The following is a 21281-nucleotide window of genomic DNA, read 5'->3' as shown; positions in this document are numbered from 1 at the left end:
TCATTATTATTGTTTACTCTGTACTTATTTTACGATATTCATTCATCTAACCTTCATTTTTCAAACTTCTCATTTCAAATATATAATTCTTTAATAAGGGAGAGCTTGAAATTCCTTAGCCATTCTCTTATCGCAATTAATTTATTTTCTGGATATTAATAAGGTCACATGCATTTTTTTCTGTATTCTTCTTTAAACAAAATCTCTGAAACACAAGCTCCATAATAAAAAATAAATAAAAAATAAACAAATAAAAACAACATCTTAGCTACACCGTAGTATAAATTCAAGGAGGACAGACAAAGCTCATCCTTCAAGGTTTTAATATTAAGTCACAATAAAAGACTATAAGAGAAACAGACAGAAAATCAGACAGAAAGAGAAAAATCATCATCATATATCTACTCCCTCCTCTCCTTAGTCCTGTCAAACCAAGAGAAAACAAAGAAACAAACAAAAACAGACACAGAAAGACAGACAAAGAAACAGAAATAACCACCACATATTTACTCTCTCCTCTCCTTCATCCTGTAAAACCAAGAGACAGACACACATAAAGACAGACAGACAAAGAAACAGAGAGAAACAATCACCATACATTTACCCCACATTCCATAATTCAATAAGACCAGGCGCCAAACATTTCAGCACCCTAGTACATATATTTTGCAAGGCTTTCGTAGGAGTTTGGGCCATTTTCTTGAGTGGTTCTATAACTCTGGTGGTAGTTCGATCCTTCTTCTGTACCGTGAACCTAAGAAAACACTCGTGAGGACCCGATTGATCTCCTTTTCAGCCTTTGGAAATACAGTCGTCCCTCAAATAGTATGGTTTCCAATAGTTCGGTCTCGGTTTTATACAGATTTTCATTGAAGATTTTTTTAGGATTTTTAAATTTCCTGACGACGAGCAGGAAACATAAAAATCCTTAAAAGATCTTCTATGACAATCCGAATAAAACCGAAACCGAACTATTGGAAACCGTCCTGTTTGAGGGATGACTGTAGTTGATGTAAGAGGGCGAGGCGTCTGAGAATTCCATCCCAGGCCCGAGGGAGCCCATAACCTTGCATTCACCTCTCATTCCTCCCTTACTAACATCCCTTTCACATCAGGCAAACTCAGCAAGGAGAGAGTGGGTCAAGATGTTCTCCACTTTATAATTCAAATAGTCACAGAATTCCACATGGTATACAACTTCTTAAAGGTGGAAAAACGAAACATTCAAGTAGTATCTTTAGACATGTTCCCCAGAGACCCCAAAACATAATATTCTTGGCTTAAGGAGAAGAAAGAGGAAAGGGAAGAGGTAGAATTGAACTGTTTACTCCTCTCTTAGGATATCCAGAGGCACCTTCCTTCCATCCCTGGCTATACACACCTCCCATGCACATTGTCTTTTAGTTACATTGGCACACAGAGCAAGGAATCGGACACACAAATAAAGTCTGATTCTTGAGGCGAGCTTGTGTGTGATCCAGTCTCTTCCTATGCCCGCCTCCACAAAGGGTTGGATCGCATCATCTCTTATTTATATTTCAAACACACCAACACAAAAACAATCTGATTCTTGACGTAATCTTGCATGTGATCCAGTCTCTTCCTGTGCTCTTAAATCCACCTCCACAAAGGGTTGGATCACATCATCTCTTACTTATATTTCAAACACACCAACACAAAAACAATCTGATTCTTGACGTAATCTTGCATGTGATCCAGTCTCTTCCTGTGCTCTTAAATCCACCTCCACAAAGGGTTGGATCACATCATCTTACTTATATTTCACACACACCGACACAAAAACAATCTGATTCTTGACGTAATCTTGTGTGTGATCCAGTCCTTTCTTGCACCCTTAAATCCACCTCCACAAAGGGTTGGATCACATCATCTCTTACTTATATTTCAAACACACCGACACAAAAACAATCTGATTCTTGACATAATCTTGCATGTGATCCAGTCCTTTCTTGCACCCTTAAATCCACCTCCACAAAGGGTTGGATCACATCATCTCTTACTTATATTTCAAACACACCGACACAAAAACAATCTGATTCTTGACATAATCTTGCATGTGATCCAGTCCTTTCTTGCACCCTTAAATCCACCTCCACAAAGGGTTGGATCACATCATCTTACTTATATTTCAAACAAACCAACACAAAAACAATCTGATTCTTGACGTAATCTTGCATGTGATCCAGTCCTTTCTGGCGCCCTTAAATCCACCTCCACAAAGGGTCAAATCACACGGCTCACTCCTGCATCGTACCATCACCTCCTGTGTCTCAAGAGGGGTACAGCACGTCCTTGAAGGCTATGGCGGAGATGGCCTTCTGGTGTCCGCTGTACTCTCTCTTGATCTCGCCAGTCTCCACCGACCACAACCGCGCCACATTGTCTGAAGAGCCTACCAGTCGGGAGTAAGGCAGAGGAGAGGATTAAGAGCAGGTGGTGGAGATAGGATGTGATTGTAAGTGATAGAGGTGATGATGATGATGATGATGAAGTAGAAGAAGGGGAGAAGGGAAAAGAATGAAGATGAGAGGAGGAAGAGGCAGAAGATGAACAGGAAAAACAAATAGAAAAGAAAGAGGGAGAAAGAGAAGATAAGGTTGAAGAACAGAATGAAGAAGAAGAACAAACACATGAATAAGATGATGATGATGAACAGAGCAAGAACAAAAAAGAAAGAAAACAAGAAAAACAAGATGAAGAAGAGGATGAAGGAGGAGAAGAACAAAGAGATGAAGATGAAGAAGAACAAGAAAGGGAACAGGAAGATATATATATGAAGAATCTTGCCAGTCATACCTACAATAAATCACACACACACACACACACACACACACACACACACACACACACAAAACCCCTTCATCCCTCCCTCCACACACACTCAAATACCTCCGCCCTCAACACACACTCAGAGCTCACCGGTAATAATGTGTTGGGAGTCTGCGGAGAAAGCAACGTCCCACACCCAGCGCTGGTTGGTGTCGCTCAGCTCCGTCATCTGCGAGAAGTCAGCGGTCTTCCAAATGCGCGCTGTGTGGTCGGCGGAAGTGGTCACCATCATGCTAAGAGAAGAGAAAGGAATATAATTGTGTCTGGGTTTTTTTTTTTTTTTTTTTTTTTTACAGTAAACAGCTCACGGGTAAAAAAATAAAGAGAAAACAGCAATGAAAAATAAAGCCAGCCAATCACTGCTTTATGTCGTACAGCTAATGATTTTTTTTTTTTGCGTGTGTGTAGAAAATAACATAATGGAAAATGACAGTGATATACAATGTTAATTTATATTTATGGCCCAGGGAAAAGGGAAAACTGGACATGGTACCCTACAGCCCGAAACAGAGGTGAGGGGCGAAAGATCTTTACTTGTCTGTCGTATGAAAGTTAGACGCTTTAGAGGTTATAAAAGGAAAATATCAGGGTAAAGAAAAGTGGGAAGGGAAAGAGGTCTGTATTTCTATGTATTATGAAAGTTAGACAGTTAATAGACGCTTTAGAGAGTTATAAAAGGAAAATATCAGGGTAAAGAAAAGTGGGAAGGGAAAGAGGTCTGTATTTCTATGTATTATGAAAGTTAGACAGTTAATAGACGCTTTAGAGGTTATAAAAGGAAAATATCAGGGTAAAGAAAAGTGGGAAGGGAAAGAGGTCTGTATTTCTATGTATTATGAAAGCTAGGCAAGTAATAGATGCATTAGAGAGTTATAAAAGGAAAATATCAGGGTCAAGAATAAATAAATGAATGATTAGCTAACTTTTTAAATACATAATGACCACAAAATACAAAAACTAACATGAATAAAAAAATATAAAATAAATGAATCTAAGTAAATTAAAACCTAAATAAATCAACAAATTTCTAAAATGCAATAACAACAGAGTATAAAAATAAATAAGAACACAAATACAATAAATGAAATACTATAAATAAAATAAACATATAGATTAATGAACTTTTTTCTAATAAGCACAACAACCAGAGAAGAACGAAAACATCACCCCATACTTACGTTGAGTCCGGGCTGAACTTGACCTTGAGGGCGTATTTCCCGTGGGCGTGGAGGGAGCGGGCGGGTGTGAGGGCGGTGGGGCTGTCTCCGGTGCCGCCCGAGAGCCGCCACACGTACGCCTTGCCCTTGTTGTTGACGGCCGCCATGTAGGTGCCCTCGGGGTCTATGGCGATGCTCTGGATGCTGGCGTCTGCTTCTGGGATCTGACGGAGCATGTATTTTTGTATTTTGTGTGTATTGCATTTTTGGAAAGTTAGTTGATTTATTTGTGTTTACATTTACTTAGATTCTAGTTTTTTTGTTTTTTTTATTTGTTAGTTTTGTATTTTGTGGTCATTATGTATTTAGCCTGGTAGCAGCAACAGGCCAAATTTGTGCCATGATATAAACCACTCAAAATAGATGATACATGAAGTGATCACAAATGCTTTGATATATATTATGAAATGGTTTGTGTGAGTGATGATTTTTTCTCATTTTTCTCGCTTAGAGGGACCATTAAGAAACATGATCCCCTCTGCTACCGGGTTAATTTCACTTCTATTTATTTTATTTTATATTCATATTTTCTTGATTTCTCCACTTTTTTTGTCTTTTATAATTTCAATGATTCTGGTGTTATTTCTGTAAGGTGAGATATGTTTTGTTTTGTTTTCCTTTTCCCATCCATTTGGTTCTCTATTTCAATATAAAGGTGATCTATGATAATGCTAGGAGATGAAATGGAGATTAGGTTAGGTTAGGTTAGGTTAGGTTAGGTTAGGAAAGACAGAAAGCAACTTATCAGGTGTTCAGAATGTTCAGTCTTACACAAGGGAGACATAAAGTAACTCACCAGCTGTTCATAGTGCTCTGTCTTGATGTCCCAGATGTGGATGACGCCCGACTGGTCACCCACAAACAGCTCGGCCTGGTTGGGGTGCAGACAGGCGCAGGTCACCGGTGTGGTCACCTGGAAGATCCTCGACACATGCAGGTTGTAGGATCTGTGGGGGAGAGGAAAGGAAAAATGAGAGTAAAGTATGAGAATGAATAAAAGGAAAAAGGGGGGACAAAAATAATACCCAGTGAGTTAATAGGTGGGTGTTTTGGCTTTTGCTTTCAACTTAATAATATCACCATGAAAAACAATCTCATTCCGAAGCACAAACACAAATGCAAACAACGGTATTGGTTTCATTTTACTATTAAGCTTACTATCAAGTCTTATTGGCGACACACACACACACACACACACACACACACACACCTCAAATCCCATATCTTTGCCGTGCAGTCTTCACCACCCGTAAACATCCACTTCCCGTCCTCCTGGAAGCCAAGCGCCGTCACGTTCTTGCTCACGCCCTCATAGTTGATGACCGGGTCCTCGCTCAGGGACTTGAGGTCGTACATGCGGATGTGTTGGTAGCCGGCCGCCGCTAACTGCTGCCGGTTGGGTGTGATCTCCATGGCGTTGACTTGCTGGGTTTGGGGTTAAGGAGAATAGGGGTGCCTTTTGCCTAACCTAACATAAGGATGATACTGGAAATGGCATACTATTGGCCTTTTTTCCTGTACATTTTTATTGGAAGGGGGCAACATTAAACTGCCTCCTTTGCTGTATCAAAAAAAAAATAGACACTGCAACTTCACAGCCTTAGATACTTGAGATCATGAAAGTAGAATTGGTGGAGTCAACACGGCCCGCTAATCCCATTCATTAAGGTAAAGCCAACGAACTGTCAAATTTACGGCCAAAAGATGGGGGATGCCCGAGCCCATTAAGAGGGATCCTGACCTGACAACACCTGACACCTGGCCGTAAAAATGACAGCTCAGGCGGATTCACTTAACTGGGCTGATGTCGACTCCACCAATTCTACCTCCATGCTTGATATACACTACGGAAGTAATAAAAGTACCAAAAGTATGTGACAAGTAGGAACTAAGCCAATCTAAGGATGATAACCTACTGCTGCTAAATTAGTACCTTTGAGCTGCCAAAGATTACTGATAAACAGAACATACATAACAAAATTTATGAGTTGTATTTCCATGATGGTTAGCAACTCACAAGCCACTACATCCACAACAAAAGTATGTGTGATGCATTGTTGAATTATTAACTGGTGCAGCAGCAGTGGAGAGAGGGAGAGGGAGGACAAGAAAGAAGAACAAGAAAGAGGAGAAGAAGGAAGGACAGGAAGAAAGGAAAAAGTAAAGAAGGAGAAGAAGAAGGAAGAAGATAAAAGAAGGGAGATAAGACAATTACTCATAGGCCCGCCAAGTAAGAGTGGAGTGACAGGTACGGTACACTTCAGGAACCTAAGACGAATTTTCACCTGGAACAAAAGGGGTAAGAGGGACAGGTAAAAGAGTGCCAGGTAAGTTATAAAAGGATACGGACTCGGGGTGTTTGAGGGTCCGCTGGCATATCCCGCTGTGTGCCTGCCATAGCTTGATCGTGTGGTCATAGCTCGCTGTGGCAAGAATGACCTGGTTACCCACGTCGTTACCTGACATCTTGACGGGGCAGGTAAGACAGGTAATGGGAGGGAGAGGAAGGAAGGAAGGAAAAGGGGAGACGGAAGGAAAAGAAGGAAGAGGAGAAAGGATGAAAAAAAGGATGGAGGAGGAAAAGGAAGGAAGGAGAAGGACCAGGAAGGAGAGAAAGGAAGAAAAAGAAGGAGAAAGAAAGAAGAGGGAGAAGGAAGAGAGAAAAGGGGAAGGAGGAAGATGGAAGAACAAGAAAGAGAAGAAGAAAGGAAGAAAGAAAGAGAGGAAGAAAGAGAAGGAGGAAGAAAGAGAAGGAAGAAGGGAAAAGGAGAAGGAAGGAGAAGAGAGAATGAGGAGAAGAAAAAAGAAAGACCAAGAAAGAGAAGAAGGAAGGAAGGAAGAAGGAAGGAAAGGAAGAAAGAGAAGACGAAGGAAGAAAGAAAAGGAAGGAGGGAAAAAGAAGAAAAGAGATGGAGAAGAAAGAACAAGAAAGAGAAGAAGGAAGAAAGAAGAAGGAAGGAGAGGAAGGAAGGAAGAAGAAGGAAGGAGAGGAAGGAAGAAAAAAATGAAGGAGAAGAGGAAGGGAGAAGGGAGGACAATTGAAGACAGGCACACCACACCCTCCTATTTTCTTCCTTTATCTCCTCTCTACGTCGCCTTTTTCACGGTTTTCTTCCTCTCACGTCTTCATTGAATCTTCCTTTATCCTCACAGCCTCTTGCCTTGCGTTGTCTTCTACGTAACACTTAAGAAACACTTCTAAAACAAAGTCAAAACAAACACCCCGTGAGAGCTCAGCTGGTCGCTTGATCTTGATGTCACAGCCGCGCAGGTGACTTGGGATTTCTCAGTGGTCAGCCTTTGTAACGGAAAGAGAAAAAGATGGGACAGGGGAGATAGAAAGAGAAAAAGAAGGGACAGGGAGATAGGAAGATGATAAGAAGAAGGAAGGAAGAGGAGGAGAGGTATGAAAATAAAAGGAGGAGAAAACGGAAGAAGGAACAGGTTAACTTTATTTCTTGTCTATTTCTATTGTAAGATCTTTTTTATCCCTCTCAAGTGCATTTTTTTTTTAGGATATATATTTCGTCCTATTAAGAATGCCATTTACTTTTGTTTCATTAGGGGATAAAGGCTTTGGATATTGCCTAATTATACCTTATCATAACCTAACCTAACCAAAACAGATCCAGTTGAATAATTTTTGAATAGTTTTTGTTTCATTTTGCGGGTAAAGGCTTTGGATATTCCCTAATTATACCTTATCATAACCTAACCTAACCAAAATAGATCCAGTTGAATACTTTTGTTTCATTTTGGGGGTACAGGCTTTGGATATTCCCTAATTATACCTTATTTTAACCTAACCTAACCAAAACAGATCCAGTTGAATAATTTTAGTTTCATTTTGGGAGTAAAGGCTTTGGATATTGCCTAATTATACCTTATTTTAACCTAACCTAACCAAAAAGACATCCAGTTGAATAATTTTTAAATAATGTTTCATTTGGTAAAGGTTTTGAACATTCCCTAATTATACCTTATTTTAACCTAACCTAACCAAAAAGAGATCCAGTTGAATATTTTTTTTCATTTTGGGGGTAAAGGCTTTGGATATTGGCTTATTGTACCTTATTTTAACCTAACCTAACCTAACCTAACCAAAAAGAGATCCAGTTGAATAATTTTTAAATAATTTGTTTCATTCCCTAATTATACCTTATTTTAACCTAACCTAACCAAAAGAAATCCAGTTGAATCATGTGATAGTTTCCACTTCTTGAAAGGAGGGAAGGAAAGGGAACAGGGAGGACAGAAAGGAAGAAAATGGAGAGTTTCCAAGCAAGGAGTCTAAGGTTCCACTTCTTGAAAGGAGGGAAGGAAAGGGAACAGGGAGGACAGAAAGGAAGAAAAAGGAGGAGAAAGAAAGAAGAGGGAGAAGGAAGGAAGAGGGGAAGAATGAAGAAGAGGGAAAACGAGAAAGAGGGGGAGAAGGAAGAAGGAAGGAGAGGAAGAAAGAGAAGGAGGAGGAAGAAACACTGGGATACTAAAACCCATATTTATTATTTTTAAAACCATCACAGACTGCAAATCAAATACAATCCATATGTCTGTGGCCCTAATGACTGTTGGTAGTTTTCTTTTTATAGACATACTTTAACACAATCAAAGAACTGCACGATTTTGTTGGAGGGATTGGCTGCCAAGCACATCACAGGCCATTCCTTGTTAAAAATCATATCACCTGCTTTTTACTGCACATATGAAGAACAGAAAACAGGAGGATTGGTTGCATTTAGAAAGAATAAAATCACTTAATCACCTGAACTTCCCTGCACATGTGAAAAACAAAAAATAGGAACATTGGTAGCATTTAGAAACAATAGCAGAATCACTCAATCACTTGTTTTTCCCTGGACATGTGTATAACAGAAACCAGGAATAAAGGTTGAATTTCGCGATAATCATTTTGTCAATCCGTCATCTTTCCTTCCCAGCACATCAATATAACATGGAGACACCAGGGACAGGTAATGGGAGGGTGAGGAAGGAAGGAAGGAAGAGGGGAGATAGAAAGAGTAGAAGGAAGGAAGGAAAAGGAGGAGAGGTATGAAGATGAAAGGAGGAGAAAAAGGAGGGAAGGAAGGAACAGGAAGGACAGAAAGGGAGAAAAAGGAGGGAAGGAAGGAACAGGAAGGACAGAAAGGAAGAAAAAGGAGGAGCGGAAAAGGAGAAAAGGGAGAAGAAAGAAGATGGGAAAAGAGAAAGAAGGGGAGAAGGAAGAAGTAAGTAGAGGAAGAAAGAGGAGGGAGGAAGGAAAAGGAAAAAAAAAAGAAGAAAGAGGAAGAGAGTAGAAAAAAGGAAGAAAAAGAAAGAGGAGAAGAAAGGACAGAAGGAAAGGGCTGTATGTATTTAGAAACATTAACCTGGTAGCAGCAACGGGACAAACTTGTGGCTTTACCGTGTACCAGCAACAGGCCAAATTTTTGCCACGATATAAACCCCCAAAATAGATGATGCATAAACTGATCACAAAAGCGTTGATATGTATTATGAAATGCTTTGTGTGAGTGATGATTTTTTCTCATTTTTCTCGCTTAGAGGGGCCTTTAAGAAACATGATCCCCACAGCTACCGGGTTAAAAGAACTAAGATATCACAAGTCTTTCCCTGCACAGATATACAATGGCATCTACAGACAGAGCCATAATCCAGAAGGGTCAATGGCGAGGAGCCCTTCCAAAATACATTACATGATCTAGAAAGGAATTTAGTACAAGATTTCCTGGTGATCCTAAACTCCTTAACTCCAAAGTATTCTAACCATATCCTTCAATACCCAGTTATCAGTAATACCTGTAACTAAACAAGAAAAAATATCAAATTACATGTTAATATAATATAAATAACTAGATAATCAATGAAAATAGGTAGATATATAAATTACAAGTTACATATTAGCTTAAGTTCTTTATAATCCAGTGGTGTTAACAAGTGCAATAACAAAGGTAAAGAGAACACACACAAAAATTCATAGATAACCTGAAATATAAAAAGCAAGTAAGCGTTGAAATCATCCATCAAATCAAAGTTAAAAATCAGGGTTCTATACTTGGTGACTTAGGAACTGTGTGATGAAGCCGTTTAGAGGTATGGATCGCCCTCTACTTAATAAAACTATCTGGGAAGAACACCAAGTTGCTACATCCACAAATCATAGTTATATCTGAAGGTACATATCATTAACCCTTAGACGGCGGTGAAACTGAATAAAGATGGTCTACTGTTGCCAGATAATCGTACTCAGAGCATAGTATTTACCAGAAAAAAAAGTTTCATTTAGTCGGCGCAGCATCTGTGGTCATATGCCGGAGAGAGACACAAGGGGAAGGAATTGTAGGAGAAGGGAACAGATACCAGGAGACGGGACACAACCCCCGATTAATACCTGGTACCTGTTCACTGCTGGGTGGACAGGGGCATAGAGTATCGGAAAAGCCGCCCAAATTTTTCCACTCCGCCTGGGAATCGAACCCGGGCTCTCTCGGTTGTGAGTATTTACCGGTTTCTGACGCCTAACTATTGCCACAAAACATCAGGATCTAACTCTTTTAACAATAACTATAAATGAGTTTTGTTATTGGAACCCAGAAGACAGTTTTGGGGTCGGAAGTTGGGAAATATAAGCACCTGAGTACGACAATCTGGCAACGTTGAGATGGTACAAAATTCAGTCAGTCAGTTTTGTATGGCAGAAATATGACAACACTTCCAGATGGCCAGTAGACTATATATGTAGAAGATAGTTAAAACATCGATTATGCGGCATAACTATATTTCTGCTGCAGTGACTTTATGAGGAGTTGGATATCATTTTCCTATTCTTTTTCCTTCTTCACAGCTGTTTGAGGGGTTGATAGTAGTTGTTTTAGGAAGATATTGACGTCATTCACCTGTTTTCACACCTGGTTGGCCTTTCCTTAGCTGCTATTATAGGTAAAAGGCCAATAATGACACCGGCCAATCGTTATGCAGGCTCGTATGTAGACGATTCATTTTGGGGGAGCTACCCTTCAAAAACTGCCACCTTCTAAGGGTTTAATAACAAGATATGGCATGTAATAAAATCAAAATCCACAATTAACACAGTAACCCCCAATTACGAACCATCATTTCAAAGGTACGAACTGATATGAAAGTCCTACCGTACGTTTTCTTCACAGCTCACACATCTAAGGGTTTAATAACAAGATATGGCATGTAATAAAATCAAAATCCACAATTAACTTAGTAACCCCCAATTACGAACCATCTGTTTCAAAGGTACGAACTGATACGAAAGTCCTATATTTTCTTCACAGCCCACACTTCTATAGGTGAGTCATGTGTTTGAAAAATATTCCCTAAAACCTAACACACCATCTATTAAAAAGGATACAACCCGATTCTAAAACTCTAGATCTTGCCCCAAAACGAACTCCCTGATCTGCTAAAAAGGAGGGAAACTGAGGGAAGACTCCTGTAGTATCCCGTTAACTCACTACTACTGCACCTTCATTAATCTAAGGCCACATATTATAGCTGCAGGGTGAGAATCTTCATTAAGTACAAGGAAATATAATCTGAAGTTACCCCTACGAGTATCACTTTCCTACATAAAACTGCTTCCTTCTTTTAATCTTGGTCCAGTTTCTCAGTTCTTATCAGTCTCATTATACGCATTCAAACCAAACTTTAGCATATACAACTTCAAGGAATTAAAGACTGGACAGTTATCCTTGCCACAGTCTGTTCCCTTCCTCTATGAGACTGAACGTACTTCTTTCCTGCAATTTTGGGTAAGTTCCTAAGTTATCAGTCTCCTTAAAAGCACTCAAACTAAACTCCTATTAACTTTATCTTCATTAAGTACAAGGAATTAATAGATGGACCAGTCTATCACTTTCCTACATAAACTGCTTCCTTCTTTTCATTTGGGTTCAATTTCTCAGTTTTTAAGTCTTATTGTAAGCACTCAAACCACATTATCAAATACATCTTGACTAAGTATAAGAAATCAATATCAGGACCTTCCTTCTCTTCTTCCATCTTCCTCTTTTCTTTCTTCCTCCTCCATCTTCTCCTTTCTTTTTCCCCTTTTTTCTTCCTCTCTCTCCTTCCTGTTCCATCTCCTTCCTTCCTTTTCCCTATCTGTATCTCAAAAAACGGAGTGTGTAGAAGAAGGGAGTGTTGGAAGGCAGTGTGTTGTTCCCAGGCCCTTGTTAATATTACAAGACAAACCAGGTGAAGAGGGAGGAGAGCAGACACTATACTCAGCCTGTTCAGCATCCCACAAGCACCTGAGACACCGAGAAATGAGTGTTTTGCAAGTGTAATGTAATGTGTTATGGACATTTTCAGCTACACCTTATTCTTAGCCCTTAATCTGTCTCCACTGCCATATAAAAATAAATAAATGAAGTAATAATAGAGAGTACTATGAAGACATTACCGAGACGTCAATTGATCTTTCATATTGGGGAACTCTGTCGCTGTCCGTGTTCTTATGCATTATAAAAAAAAATACAGAATAGAAAAAAAAACGCTCTACGAGGCATCAAAACACACACACACACACACACACACACCACCTTTCGCTCGTAAATGCTGCAACAAGAACAACAAGAACAAGAACAACAACACCCTGAAATACACCACCACTCAACACCATTCACCACCAAATCAACACCATTCATCACCACCACGTCAACACCATTCACCAGAGAAGGAGAGGGAAGAAAGTGGAGGAAAGGGAGGGAGAGAGGAGGAAAAATTGGAGAGAAGAGGAAAGCACTAGTGATATGGAGAGAAGGAGAGGGAAGAAAGTGGAGGAAAGGGAGGGAGAGAGGAGGAAAAATTGGAGAGAAGAGGAAAGCACTTGTGATATGGAGAGAAGGAGAAGGAAGAAAGTGGAGGGAGATATGGAGACGGGACAGCGCGAGCGTATCTCTTTTCCTGTATGTCACAACTACGTAAAATACAACAAGGTAAATACACAGTTTACCTTACTCGTGAAACGCTTATATATATGGTGTTTTAAACGTATAAATACATGTTAATGAAGAAGCAATGCAAATACACACACGTCAGCATTAGTCACATACACACACACACACACACACACACGTTAAGTCCCTGAAATCAAATGTGAACACTTCTAATACTCTCTTTCGCTCTTCCTCTCTCCTCCCATATCTACCTATCAACACACCATTTCCTACCTACAAATTCACTCATCTCAACCTCTTCTCCTCTCTACTTATTCTCTTTTTTCTACCTCCTCCTCTCCTATCCCTCTTCCTCCTTTTCTTATACCTATCAAACCGTTTTCCTATTTCCTTATTCCTACCTACCTAAAAGCTGCCTACTCCTCTTATTCTTCTTCCTCTCCTTCCTATTTCTATTTCTCTCTATATGTGTCCCTTTATCTAACTATCCCATTCTTTCTTTCTACCTAAAACTATCTATTCTTTTCCTAGTTCTCCTATTTTTGCAGACTCCTTATGCTCTTATGTTCTTATTTCTCTAACTATCGATTCATCTCTATACCCATACTTTATACCTCTCTATATATTCTATACTCTAAGGCGCATATCATTAAACATATCGGTCTCCCATTACAACTTTTTCCCAAGGCCACAGAGAAGACTAACCGAGATTTCATGGGCAACTTTCCCGTTCAAAATACCTAAGCCGTGTAAAACTATCGCTGGGATCACAAAAAAACACCCCATGAAAAGTTTGGAAAGTTTTGTTTAGTCAGCGCAACATGTGGTCATATGCCAGAGAGAGACAGAAGGGGAAGGAATGATAGGAGAAGACAGCCCATGAAGAGCCCAGCAACTTCCACGAGAGGCTTTCAAAACATGCGAACGGAGGTGCCGATATGTTTAAAAATACAGGCTTATACCTCGATGACTTCTTCCCATCCTCCCTCACACATCATAGCTCGCCCCAACCTGCGTCTCATCCAGGAAGAAGTTAACCACACCCGCTGCAGATTCTTCCGAGAGCCAGAGAGCAGACACAACCACAGCCTGTATGAACCCTATAGCCACCCCTCCGGCGACATCCAGGATATGGTGGCGGTGCAGGAGGACACGGGAGATGCAGACAGCACCGCCCCATGCCACTAGCGCCATGGAGAAGGGTAGGAAGAGGTCGTACTGGTGGAGTGAAGGGAAGTATGTCAGTGGTGGTGTTAGTAGAAGTAGTAGCAGTAGGAGTAGTAGTAGCAGTAGGAGTAGGAAGAAGAGGAGCAGGAGGAGAAAGAAAAGGGAGAAGGAAGAGGAGGAGAAGGATGAAATGGCAAAGGAAGAAGAGGAAAGGGAGGAGGAAGAGGAAGAAGAGTAAAATTCCAGAAGAGTACAAAGTAGACCAATTAAATTTGATCCTAAAAAAAATTTATTGTTAGGGAAATCTGACATTTTTTAGCATATACAGAAGGTCAAATATTGTGTCTCTGGTTCTGACCCATAAAATATGTTAACTGTTGAAGAAGAGGAGGAAACAGAAAAGAAGAAAATGAACAAGACAGAAAGTGCTGGGAAATCATGATGAAGGAAAACTGTAGAATTTAAAGGTATACTAAACAGAAAAAATAAATAAATAAATAAAAAAGGAAAAGAAGTGCTGGGAGGTCTTAGTGAAGGAAAACTGACCATTGCAAACTTAAACCAAACAAATTTATGACAAAGTAACATACAGCGGACATCACATACATCACTCGTATCAACAAGAACAACAAGATCACTAATACTGGAAAGTCTTAGAGAGAGAAAACTGTGGAGTGCAAAGGTATACTAAACTAATTTTGGGCTTATGTGACAAAACTTCCTACATGCACTTCCTACCTAAGAGAGCTCAAAGGAGAGAAAACTGTGGAGTGCAAAGGTATACTAAACAAATTTTGGGCTTATGTGACAAAACTTCCTACATGCACTTCCTATCCATACCATTATCCTACCTAAGAGAGCTCAAAGGAGAGAGAAAACTGTGGAATGCAAAGGTATACTAAACAAATTTTGGGCTTATGTGACAAAACTTCCTACATGCACTTCCTATCCACACCATTATCCTACCTAAGAGAGCTCAAAGGAGAGAGAAAACTGTGGAATGCAAAGGTATACTAAACAAAATATCAGCTTACATAACAGACCTGCCTACATACACCTTTTATCCACACCATTATCCTACTACTAAGAGAGCTGTGAACCAACCTGCATGGGTAACAGGAAGCTCAACATGACGGCCCGAGTGCTGTGTCCAGAAGGGAAGGAGTATTTGTCCACCATCATCGCGGCGAACATCTCCTCGTCCTTGTTTGCCAGTGGTCGCCTCCTCCTGGTAATGGCCTTCACCACCGCCACCACCACAATGTCCAGGATGAGAGCTGTCAGGGTGGGAGAGGATGTAAGTTTTCTGTATTGGGTGGAGAGTTTTATTTCACATTAGAGTGAATAACTGCCTAACATTTTGAGTTCTACCACCTGCACCGTAACTTAAAATACAAAACCAAGAATAGGTAGTCAGTCTTAAGTGTATCAATTTAACTTACAATTTCGGTGACATTTTATAGCTTCACAAATATTAAAAGATGCAATGAAACCTGTCTTATTTTCATCATATTGCCTCAAAAGATTACAAAAATAAAAATAATTAATCATACCAAATTAACCTTTAAATTAAGATAAAATTTCAATAACCTTCTGCAAGTGTTAAGAGACATTACAAAATTCATCTTATTTTCATCATGGGTAGTAAGCACAAATATAAAACAAAAATATACAATTAAAGAAAAAAATCCCTCATCCTAAGAAAGTCAACAAATATTAAAAAATGCAACAAAATCATAGGCAGTAAACACAACTATCAAACAAAAACATGAAAAAAATCTACCAATTCAACCTTACGATTCAGGCAAAATTAATAGACCTCCAGAAATTATTTAACAATGCAACAAAATCCATCCTGTTTTCATCCCTTCATCGCCGTCATAAACACAACATATGACGTACCTATGAAGATATTGACGAGGAGTTGCCGAATGGAGGAGTCTTGCAGGAGGAAGATGAAAGTGGCCGTTCCGATGAGCCACGGGATGCCATGACAAGAGTACTGGGGGTAAGACGAGGATATAGATTAGGATGGGAATAGGTTGAGCCAAGTAAATTTGTGAATAGGACACATACATGAATACCGTGAAGGGAGGAAATATGGAAATAGATAAGGAGGGGGGATAGGTTGAGATGGGTGTGTTTATAGATGGGACAGACACGAATACTGGAAATGCAAGAATAAGGGGATAGATAAGGAAGGGGATAGGTTAATAGTTTGTAGATAGGACAAGACATGGATACAGCATAGTATAGATTGGACAGACATATATACTGGAAAGGTAAATGAAAGGAAGTAGATAAATGACAGAATAGATTGAGATAAGTTATGAATTTGTAGACAGGACACAGACATGAATACAGTAAAGACAGGAAGAGAAATAGGTAAATAAAGGGATGGATTGAGATAAGTTAAATAAATACTAATAACAATGTGATGGTTTTGTAAATATTATTGCATTTCTATTATTATTTCATTTTACTGAATAGACAATTGGCCAGTAATCACAGTTTAAAATAATAATAATGAAAACTATCGCAGTATTACCTCCAGCCCCTTCAGCGTTCCCTTGTATTTGCTCAGTGGCCCGTGTTTTTTGTCGACAAATTTGACAAACTTGTCCGTCATGACCGCATCCCAGTCCAGCAGCTTCTTGAGAGGCTGTGGCACCACCCTCTTCTCACCCATGGCTGCTGCTGCTGATGATGATGATGATGCTGTGGTGAGGAAGGACAGGCTACCACTTCAGAAAGACTTTATAACTACTAATGTAAGTAGTGCTGGTGCAGATTCTATAAATAAGTCAGAAATTCTTGGATACGATTCAGCTTATGGAACGTGGGAGTAAAAATTAGTAAAAAATATAAGATTAAACTTAAGGGTCAACCACTGCCCCTCCCTCTCCCTGCCCTCCAGTTCTCACCCCTTCAATTCAGTGAACCAAATATGGCTCATTTGTTATGCTTCTTGACCAATAGAACCCACCTCAGCCCCTCACAGAGCTACGGTTCATATTTGAATTAAATTTGAAGGCGCAGGAGGCATGGAGATGTTTTGCAATGGTGCTATGTCCCTCATCCCTGTGTTGAATAGTGTGAATTGAGGGGGGATGTAGCTGCTCCTCAAGAAGTGGGGGTCAAAGGGGGCATAGCCCCCTCCATTCAGATTGGCCAATTCAAATTTGTTTGGTTTACTTAAGTTTTGCCGTACCCAATGCCCCTTCCATAGATGGGGGTTGAAGGGGGATGTAGCCCCTCCTGTTAGGAGGTTTGGTAAGTTTTAACTTGATTAGTTTACATGATACTGCTTGTGGTGCGTCCCAGCGCTGGGCCCTGGTGAGTGGGGTGAGGGTTGTCCTTAACGTAGGGCTATTTTTTATCCATCTCGTTTTTTTCTTACATGAAAAAATCTCTTGGTAAAGATTAGTTTTTGGTCCGTGCCAGTATCTCATAATATACTTTATGAAACATCACTAGCTCTTCATATATCTTTTCTACAAACCTTCAACAGTCATGGAAACGCTTTGAAAATCCAATTCAAGGACTTATTTTTTTTACTCTTGAAAATAGGGGATAATGTTTACGAAAGCGCGTCGCCTCCTCTGGCGACGCTGCACCCGCCGCAGCCATAAAATAGCTCGCAGAGGGTTTAGGTTCGGGGAGCATATTTAAACTACTCCAACCGAACTTTACGACCTACTAACAGGGGGGCTGCACCCCCCTCGACCCCCCCCCCCCCCACATGTATATGTGACTTACTTCAGCAAGGAGGTATTTCTCACAACACCGGCTGCAGCGTCGCCGCGGCCGTTGCCAGAGGAGGCGACGCACTTTTGTAAACATTATCCCCTATTTTAAAGAGTAAAAAAAATAACTCCTTGAATTGGATTTTCAAAGCGTTTCCATGACTGTTGAAGGTTTGTAGAAAAGATATATGAAGAGATACTGATGTTTCATAAGGTAGGTAATGAGATACTGGCACGGACCTAGAGCGAATCTTAACCAGTCTCTTATTATTTTGTGTTTATAACATAAACGTGACCTTCGTTTTCTCTGAAAATATAACTTTCTTGGAATATTAAACATTGTCATTTTCTCACAAATCGAGTAGTACTTCCCAGGGGTAATAAAGCTCAGGTTCATGCAACACACACAGTAACACTTGGAAAAAATGTCTTTTGCTATTATTGGAGAGGAGCCTAAAACAGACCTTTGCCTTGCTGCCCAACACAAGAACACGTAGGTAACTACCCCCCGCCGGCAGCCTGAGATAACGGGCGCCAGTAATTACCGCACGGCAGACTGTTACCGAGCACCGCAGCGGGACACAGACACGCCAGGCCAGGCACACTCACCACGTCACCACCGCCTCGTCCAAACGTGAGTGACGTGACGCGCCCCAGCAGCACGTCCTGGACCACGATCAGCTGATGTTGTTGACAGCGTGAGGCGGCGAGGGCCCGAGGGGTCAAATGAGCCTCTCTCCGCCTCCTATTTTAATTATTATTCTTACCCTCTCCCTCCACTGTTATTTTTATCATCATTATCATTAAAGTTTATGAAAAGGCACCAAGGGAGAAAAAAATGAGGATAGCTAATAAGTTATAACGACTACAGTATGTCTTTATATAATTACAATATCACCGAAATACTTAAACAGCTAACTGACTAGATAAATGGGTAAGTTATTAATAAGACTGTTAGGAGGAAGAATGATAAGTGACAATGAAAATAAATGAGAGAAAAATATAAATGAGAATAAATGAGAATGCTATACGAGAACAAACAATAAATAAGGAGTTGAAATACGGCGGGACAGGAGGGAAGGTTTGTCTTCATACCTTTGAGGATGTAAGTTATGGAGAAACTGGAGAGTAGAAAATTAATGTATCCTGCATTTGCCCCTATCGTAGATTAAAATTGTCGTTCATATGTTCAGTCCATTAATGTCTACTCCCCTGATTACACGTCTTCGTTTTTTATACTCGTATTCCGCGTCGGTAAGCGGACAGCTGCATTTTCGCTACCAGTTAAGACTCATTCCCCTCTCCCTCTACTGAGACATAAATGCATTTCCTTCACAGATACGAAACATTTAATAGAGGCCAATGTTGTAGAGGAGGTAAATTAAGGCAATTCTAAACAAAAAATGCTTATGGCTTTTTCCGCTGCGATGAATCCTTACCGAGATACGTGTTAAATTTTAATTAGTGCTTTATTATTGTGCAACGGTGCCGGAATAAAGATCGAGGTTCGAAAATGGGTCGTGGAACATAAACCCCTATAAATAATGGATGATAGGTTCGATATATGCGAATTCACATTATGCGAGCTTTTTGCAGAACGTAACCCTCGCATATAACGAATGCCTGGTGTATTCTGTTCCCTCTGTTCCCTCCTACTATCTCGATCTATCCTACATTTCAATCCAAAGCTGGATGTTGCGCCTACGTGCGCAACGAGATCACTCGCTCTCGTGCCCACAACCTTGATTCTTCAGAATTTTCCACCATCTGGCTATTTCTGCCGTGGTAGACGGTCACTGTTCTTCCCCTAAACCTATTAACAGTGGTGTCCCACAGGGTTCTGTCCTATCTCCCACTCTTTTTCTGTTGTTCATTGATGATCTTTTTTCCAAAACGAACTGTTCTAGCCATTCTTACGCCGATGACTCCACTCTGCATTACTCAACTTCTTTTAATAGAAGACCCACCCTACAGGAACTTAACGATTCAAGGCTGAAGGCAACAGAACGCTTAGCCTCAGACCTTACTATTATTTCCGATTGGGGCAAGAGGAACCTGGTGCCCTTCAACGCCTCAAAAACACAGTTCTTCACCTATCCACTCGACACAATCTACCAAACAACTATCCCCTATTCTTTGACAACACTCAGCTATCACCTTCTTCAACACTAAACATCCTCGGTCTATCCTTAACTCAAAATATCAACTGGAAACTTCATATCTTTTCTCTTACTAAATCAGCTTCCTCGAGGCTGGGCGTTCTGTACCGTCTCCGCCAGTTCTTCTCCCCCGCACAGTTGCTATCCATTTACAGGGGCCTTGTCCGCCCTCGTGTGGAGTATGCATCTCATGTGTGGGGGGGCTCCACTCACACAGCTCTCCTTGACAGAGTGGAGTCAAAGGCTCTTCGTCTCATCAGCTCTCCTCCTCCTACTGATAGTCTTCTACCTCTTAAATTCCGCCGCCATGTTGCCTCTCTTTCTATCTTGTATCGATATTTTCATGCTGATTGCTTTTCTGAACTTGCTAACTGCATGCCTTCCCCCCTCCCACGGCCCTGCTGCACACGACTTTCTATTCATGCTCATCCCTATACTGTCCAAACCCCTTATGCAAGAGTCAAGCAGCATCTTCATTCTTTCATCCCTCACGCTGGTAAACTTTGGAACAATCTTCCTTCATCTGTATTTCCTCCTGCCTACGACTTGAACTCATTCAAGAGGAGGGTATCAGGACACCTCTCCTCCCGAAATTGACCTCTCTTTTTGGCCACTCCCTTGACCTCTACTCAGGAGCAGTAAGTAGCGGGCTTTTTCTTTACGCCCTTGAGCTGTCTCCTTAGCTGTAAAAAAAAAAAAAAAAAAAAAAAAAAAACTGCATATTGCATCGGCGAATGTTCGAAATTCCTCTTCCTTTCCCCACTTTGCAACACACCATTTTTAATCTATTTTTCGGGGTCTTCAGCACTCATGTCTCATTATTAACCACTCACCTGCACCCACTGTTTGGGGCTGTCTGACATCACCAGGGCCGCCGCCAAGGGGCCAGAAACCAAAGCGCCTCCCGAAATGTGTGAGGAGCAAGTAATAAGATAATGTTGTAGATGTGTGTTTGTAGGCACTAAAGATGGAGTAGAGTGGTCATGAGCAACACAAGTGATGGAGAAATACGGCCAGTCGCGTTATCCACGAGTCCTGCCCTGCCCTGCCCTGCCCTGCCCTGCCCTGGCCTGCCATCGTCAGTGATTTGATCTGCCCCAAGGCGTTCTATTTTCGCAGGGCGAATCAAGATGAGATTCAGATCCCGATCAGTGATCTCGACCTGATCACGCAGAGTTTCTAAGAAGTAATTATATGAAATGAAAAGACAGAAAC

The 21281-nt window shown here is 40.7% G+C and overlaps 2 protein-coding genes across 32 annotated transcripts; both read right to left on the bottom strand.

The window, feature by feature from the left end:
• Positions 1-306: 306 nt before the first annotated feature.
• Positions 307-7370, bottom strand: LOC127002110 (target of rapamycin complex subunit lst8-like). Of its 28 annotated transcripts, none has more exons than XR_007755746.1 (8): positions 6414-7370; positions 5278-5492; positions 4864-5014; positions 4029-4231; positions 2941-3083; positions 2233-2413; positions 1745-1865; positions 307-1498 (listed from the first exon to the last, which is right to left on the bottom strand). XR_007755746.1 is itself a non-coding variant. In XM_050867681.1 (6 exons), the coding sequence occupies exons 1-6, from the start codon at positions 6531-6533 to the stop codon at positions 2292-2294; spliced, it is 954 nt and encodes a 317-aa protein (XP_050723638.1). In that variant the 5' UTR covers positions 6534-7369; the 3' UTR covers positions 307-2291. The 28 variants fall into 28 exon arrangements, 1 of the variants encoding a protein (XP_050723638.1); XR_007755729.1 differs by lacking the exon at positions 1745-1865 and adding an exon at positions 1622-1744 and having other exon boundaries at positions 1866-2413; positions 6414-7369; XR_007755733.1 differs by lacking the exon at positions 1745-1865 and adding an exon at positions 1622-1744 and having other exon boundaries at positions 1989-2413; positions 6414-7369.
• Positions 7371-8551: 1181 nt separating this feature from the next.
• LOC127002112 (polyisoprenoid diphosphate/phosphate phosphohydrolase PLPP6-like) lies at positions 8552-18640 on the bottom strand. 4 transcript variants are annotated; one of them, XM_050867683.1, is made up of 5 exons: positions 18517-18640; positions 16710-16879; positions 16064-16163; positions 15266-15438; positions 8552-14212 (listed from the first exon to the last, which is right to left on the bottom strand). In XM_050867683.1, the coding sequence occupies exons 2-5, from the start codon at positions 16848-16850 to the stop codon at positions 13982-13984; spliced, it is 645 nt and encodes a 214-aa protein (XP_050723640.1). In that variant the 5' UTR covers positions 16851-16879; positions 18517-18640; the 3' UTR covers positions 8552-13981. The 4 variants fall into 4 exon arrangements, with proteins under 4 accessions (XP_050723640.1, XP_050723643.1, XP_050723642.1 ...); XM_050867686.1 differs by having other exon boundaries at positions 16710-16861; positions 18517-18634; XM_050867685.1 differs by having other exon boundaries at positions 18511-18615.
• Between the last annotated feature and the right edge of the window lie 2641 nt (positions 18641-21281).

This window comes from Eriocheir sinensis, chromosome 22 (genome assembly GCF_024679095.1).
Source record: "Eriocheir sinensis breed Jianghai 21 chromosome 22, ASM2467909v1, whole genome shotgun sequence".
NCBI lineage: Eukaryota > Metazoa > Arthropoda > Malacostraca > Decapoda > Varunidae > Eriocheir > Eriocheir sinensis.
Note: the sequence above shows the minus strand (reverse complement) of the source record. Positions and strands in the feature narration are given on the sequence as shown.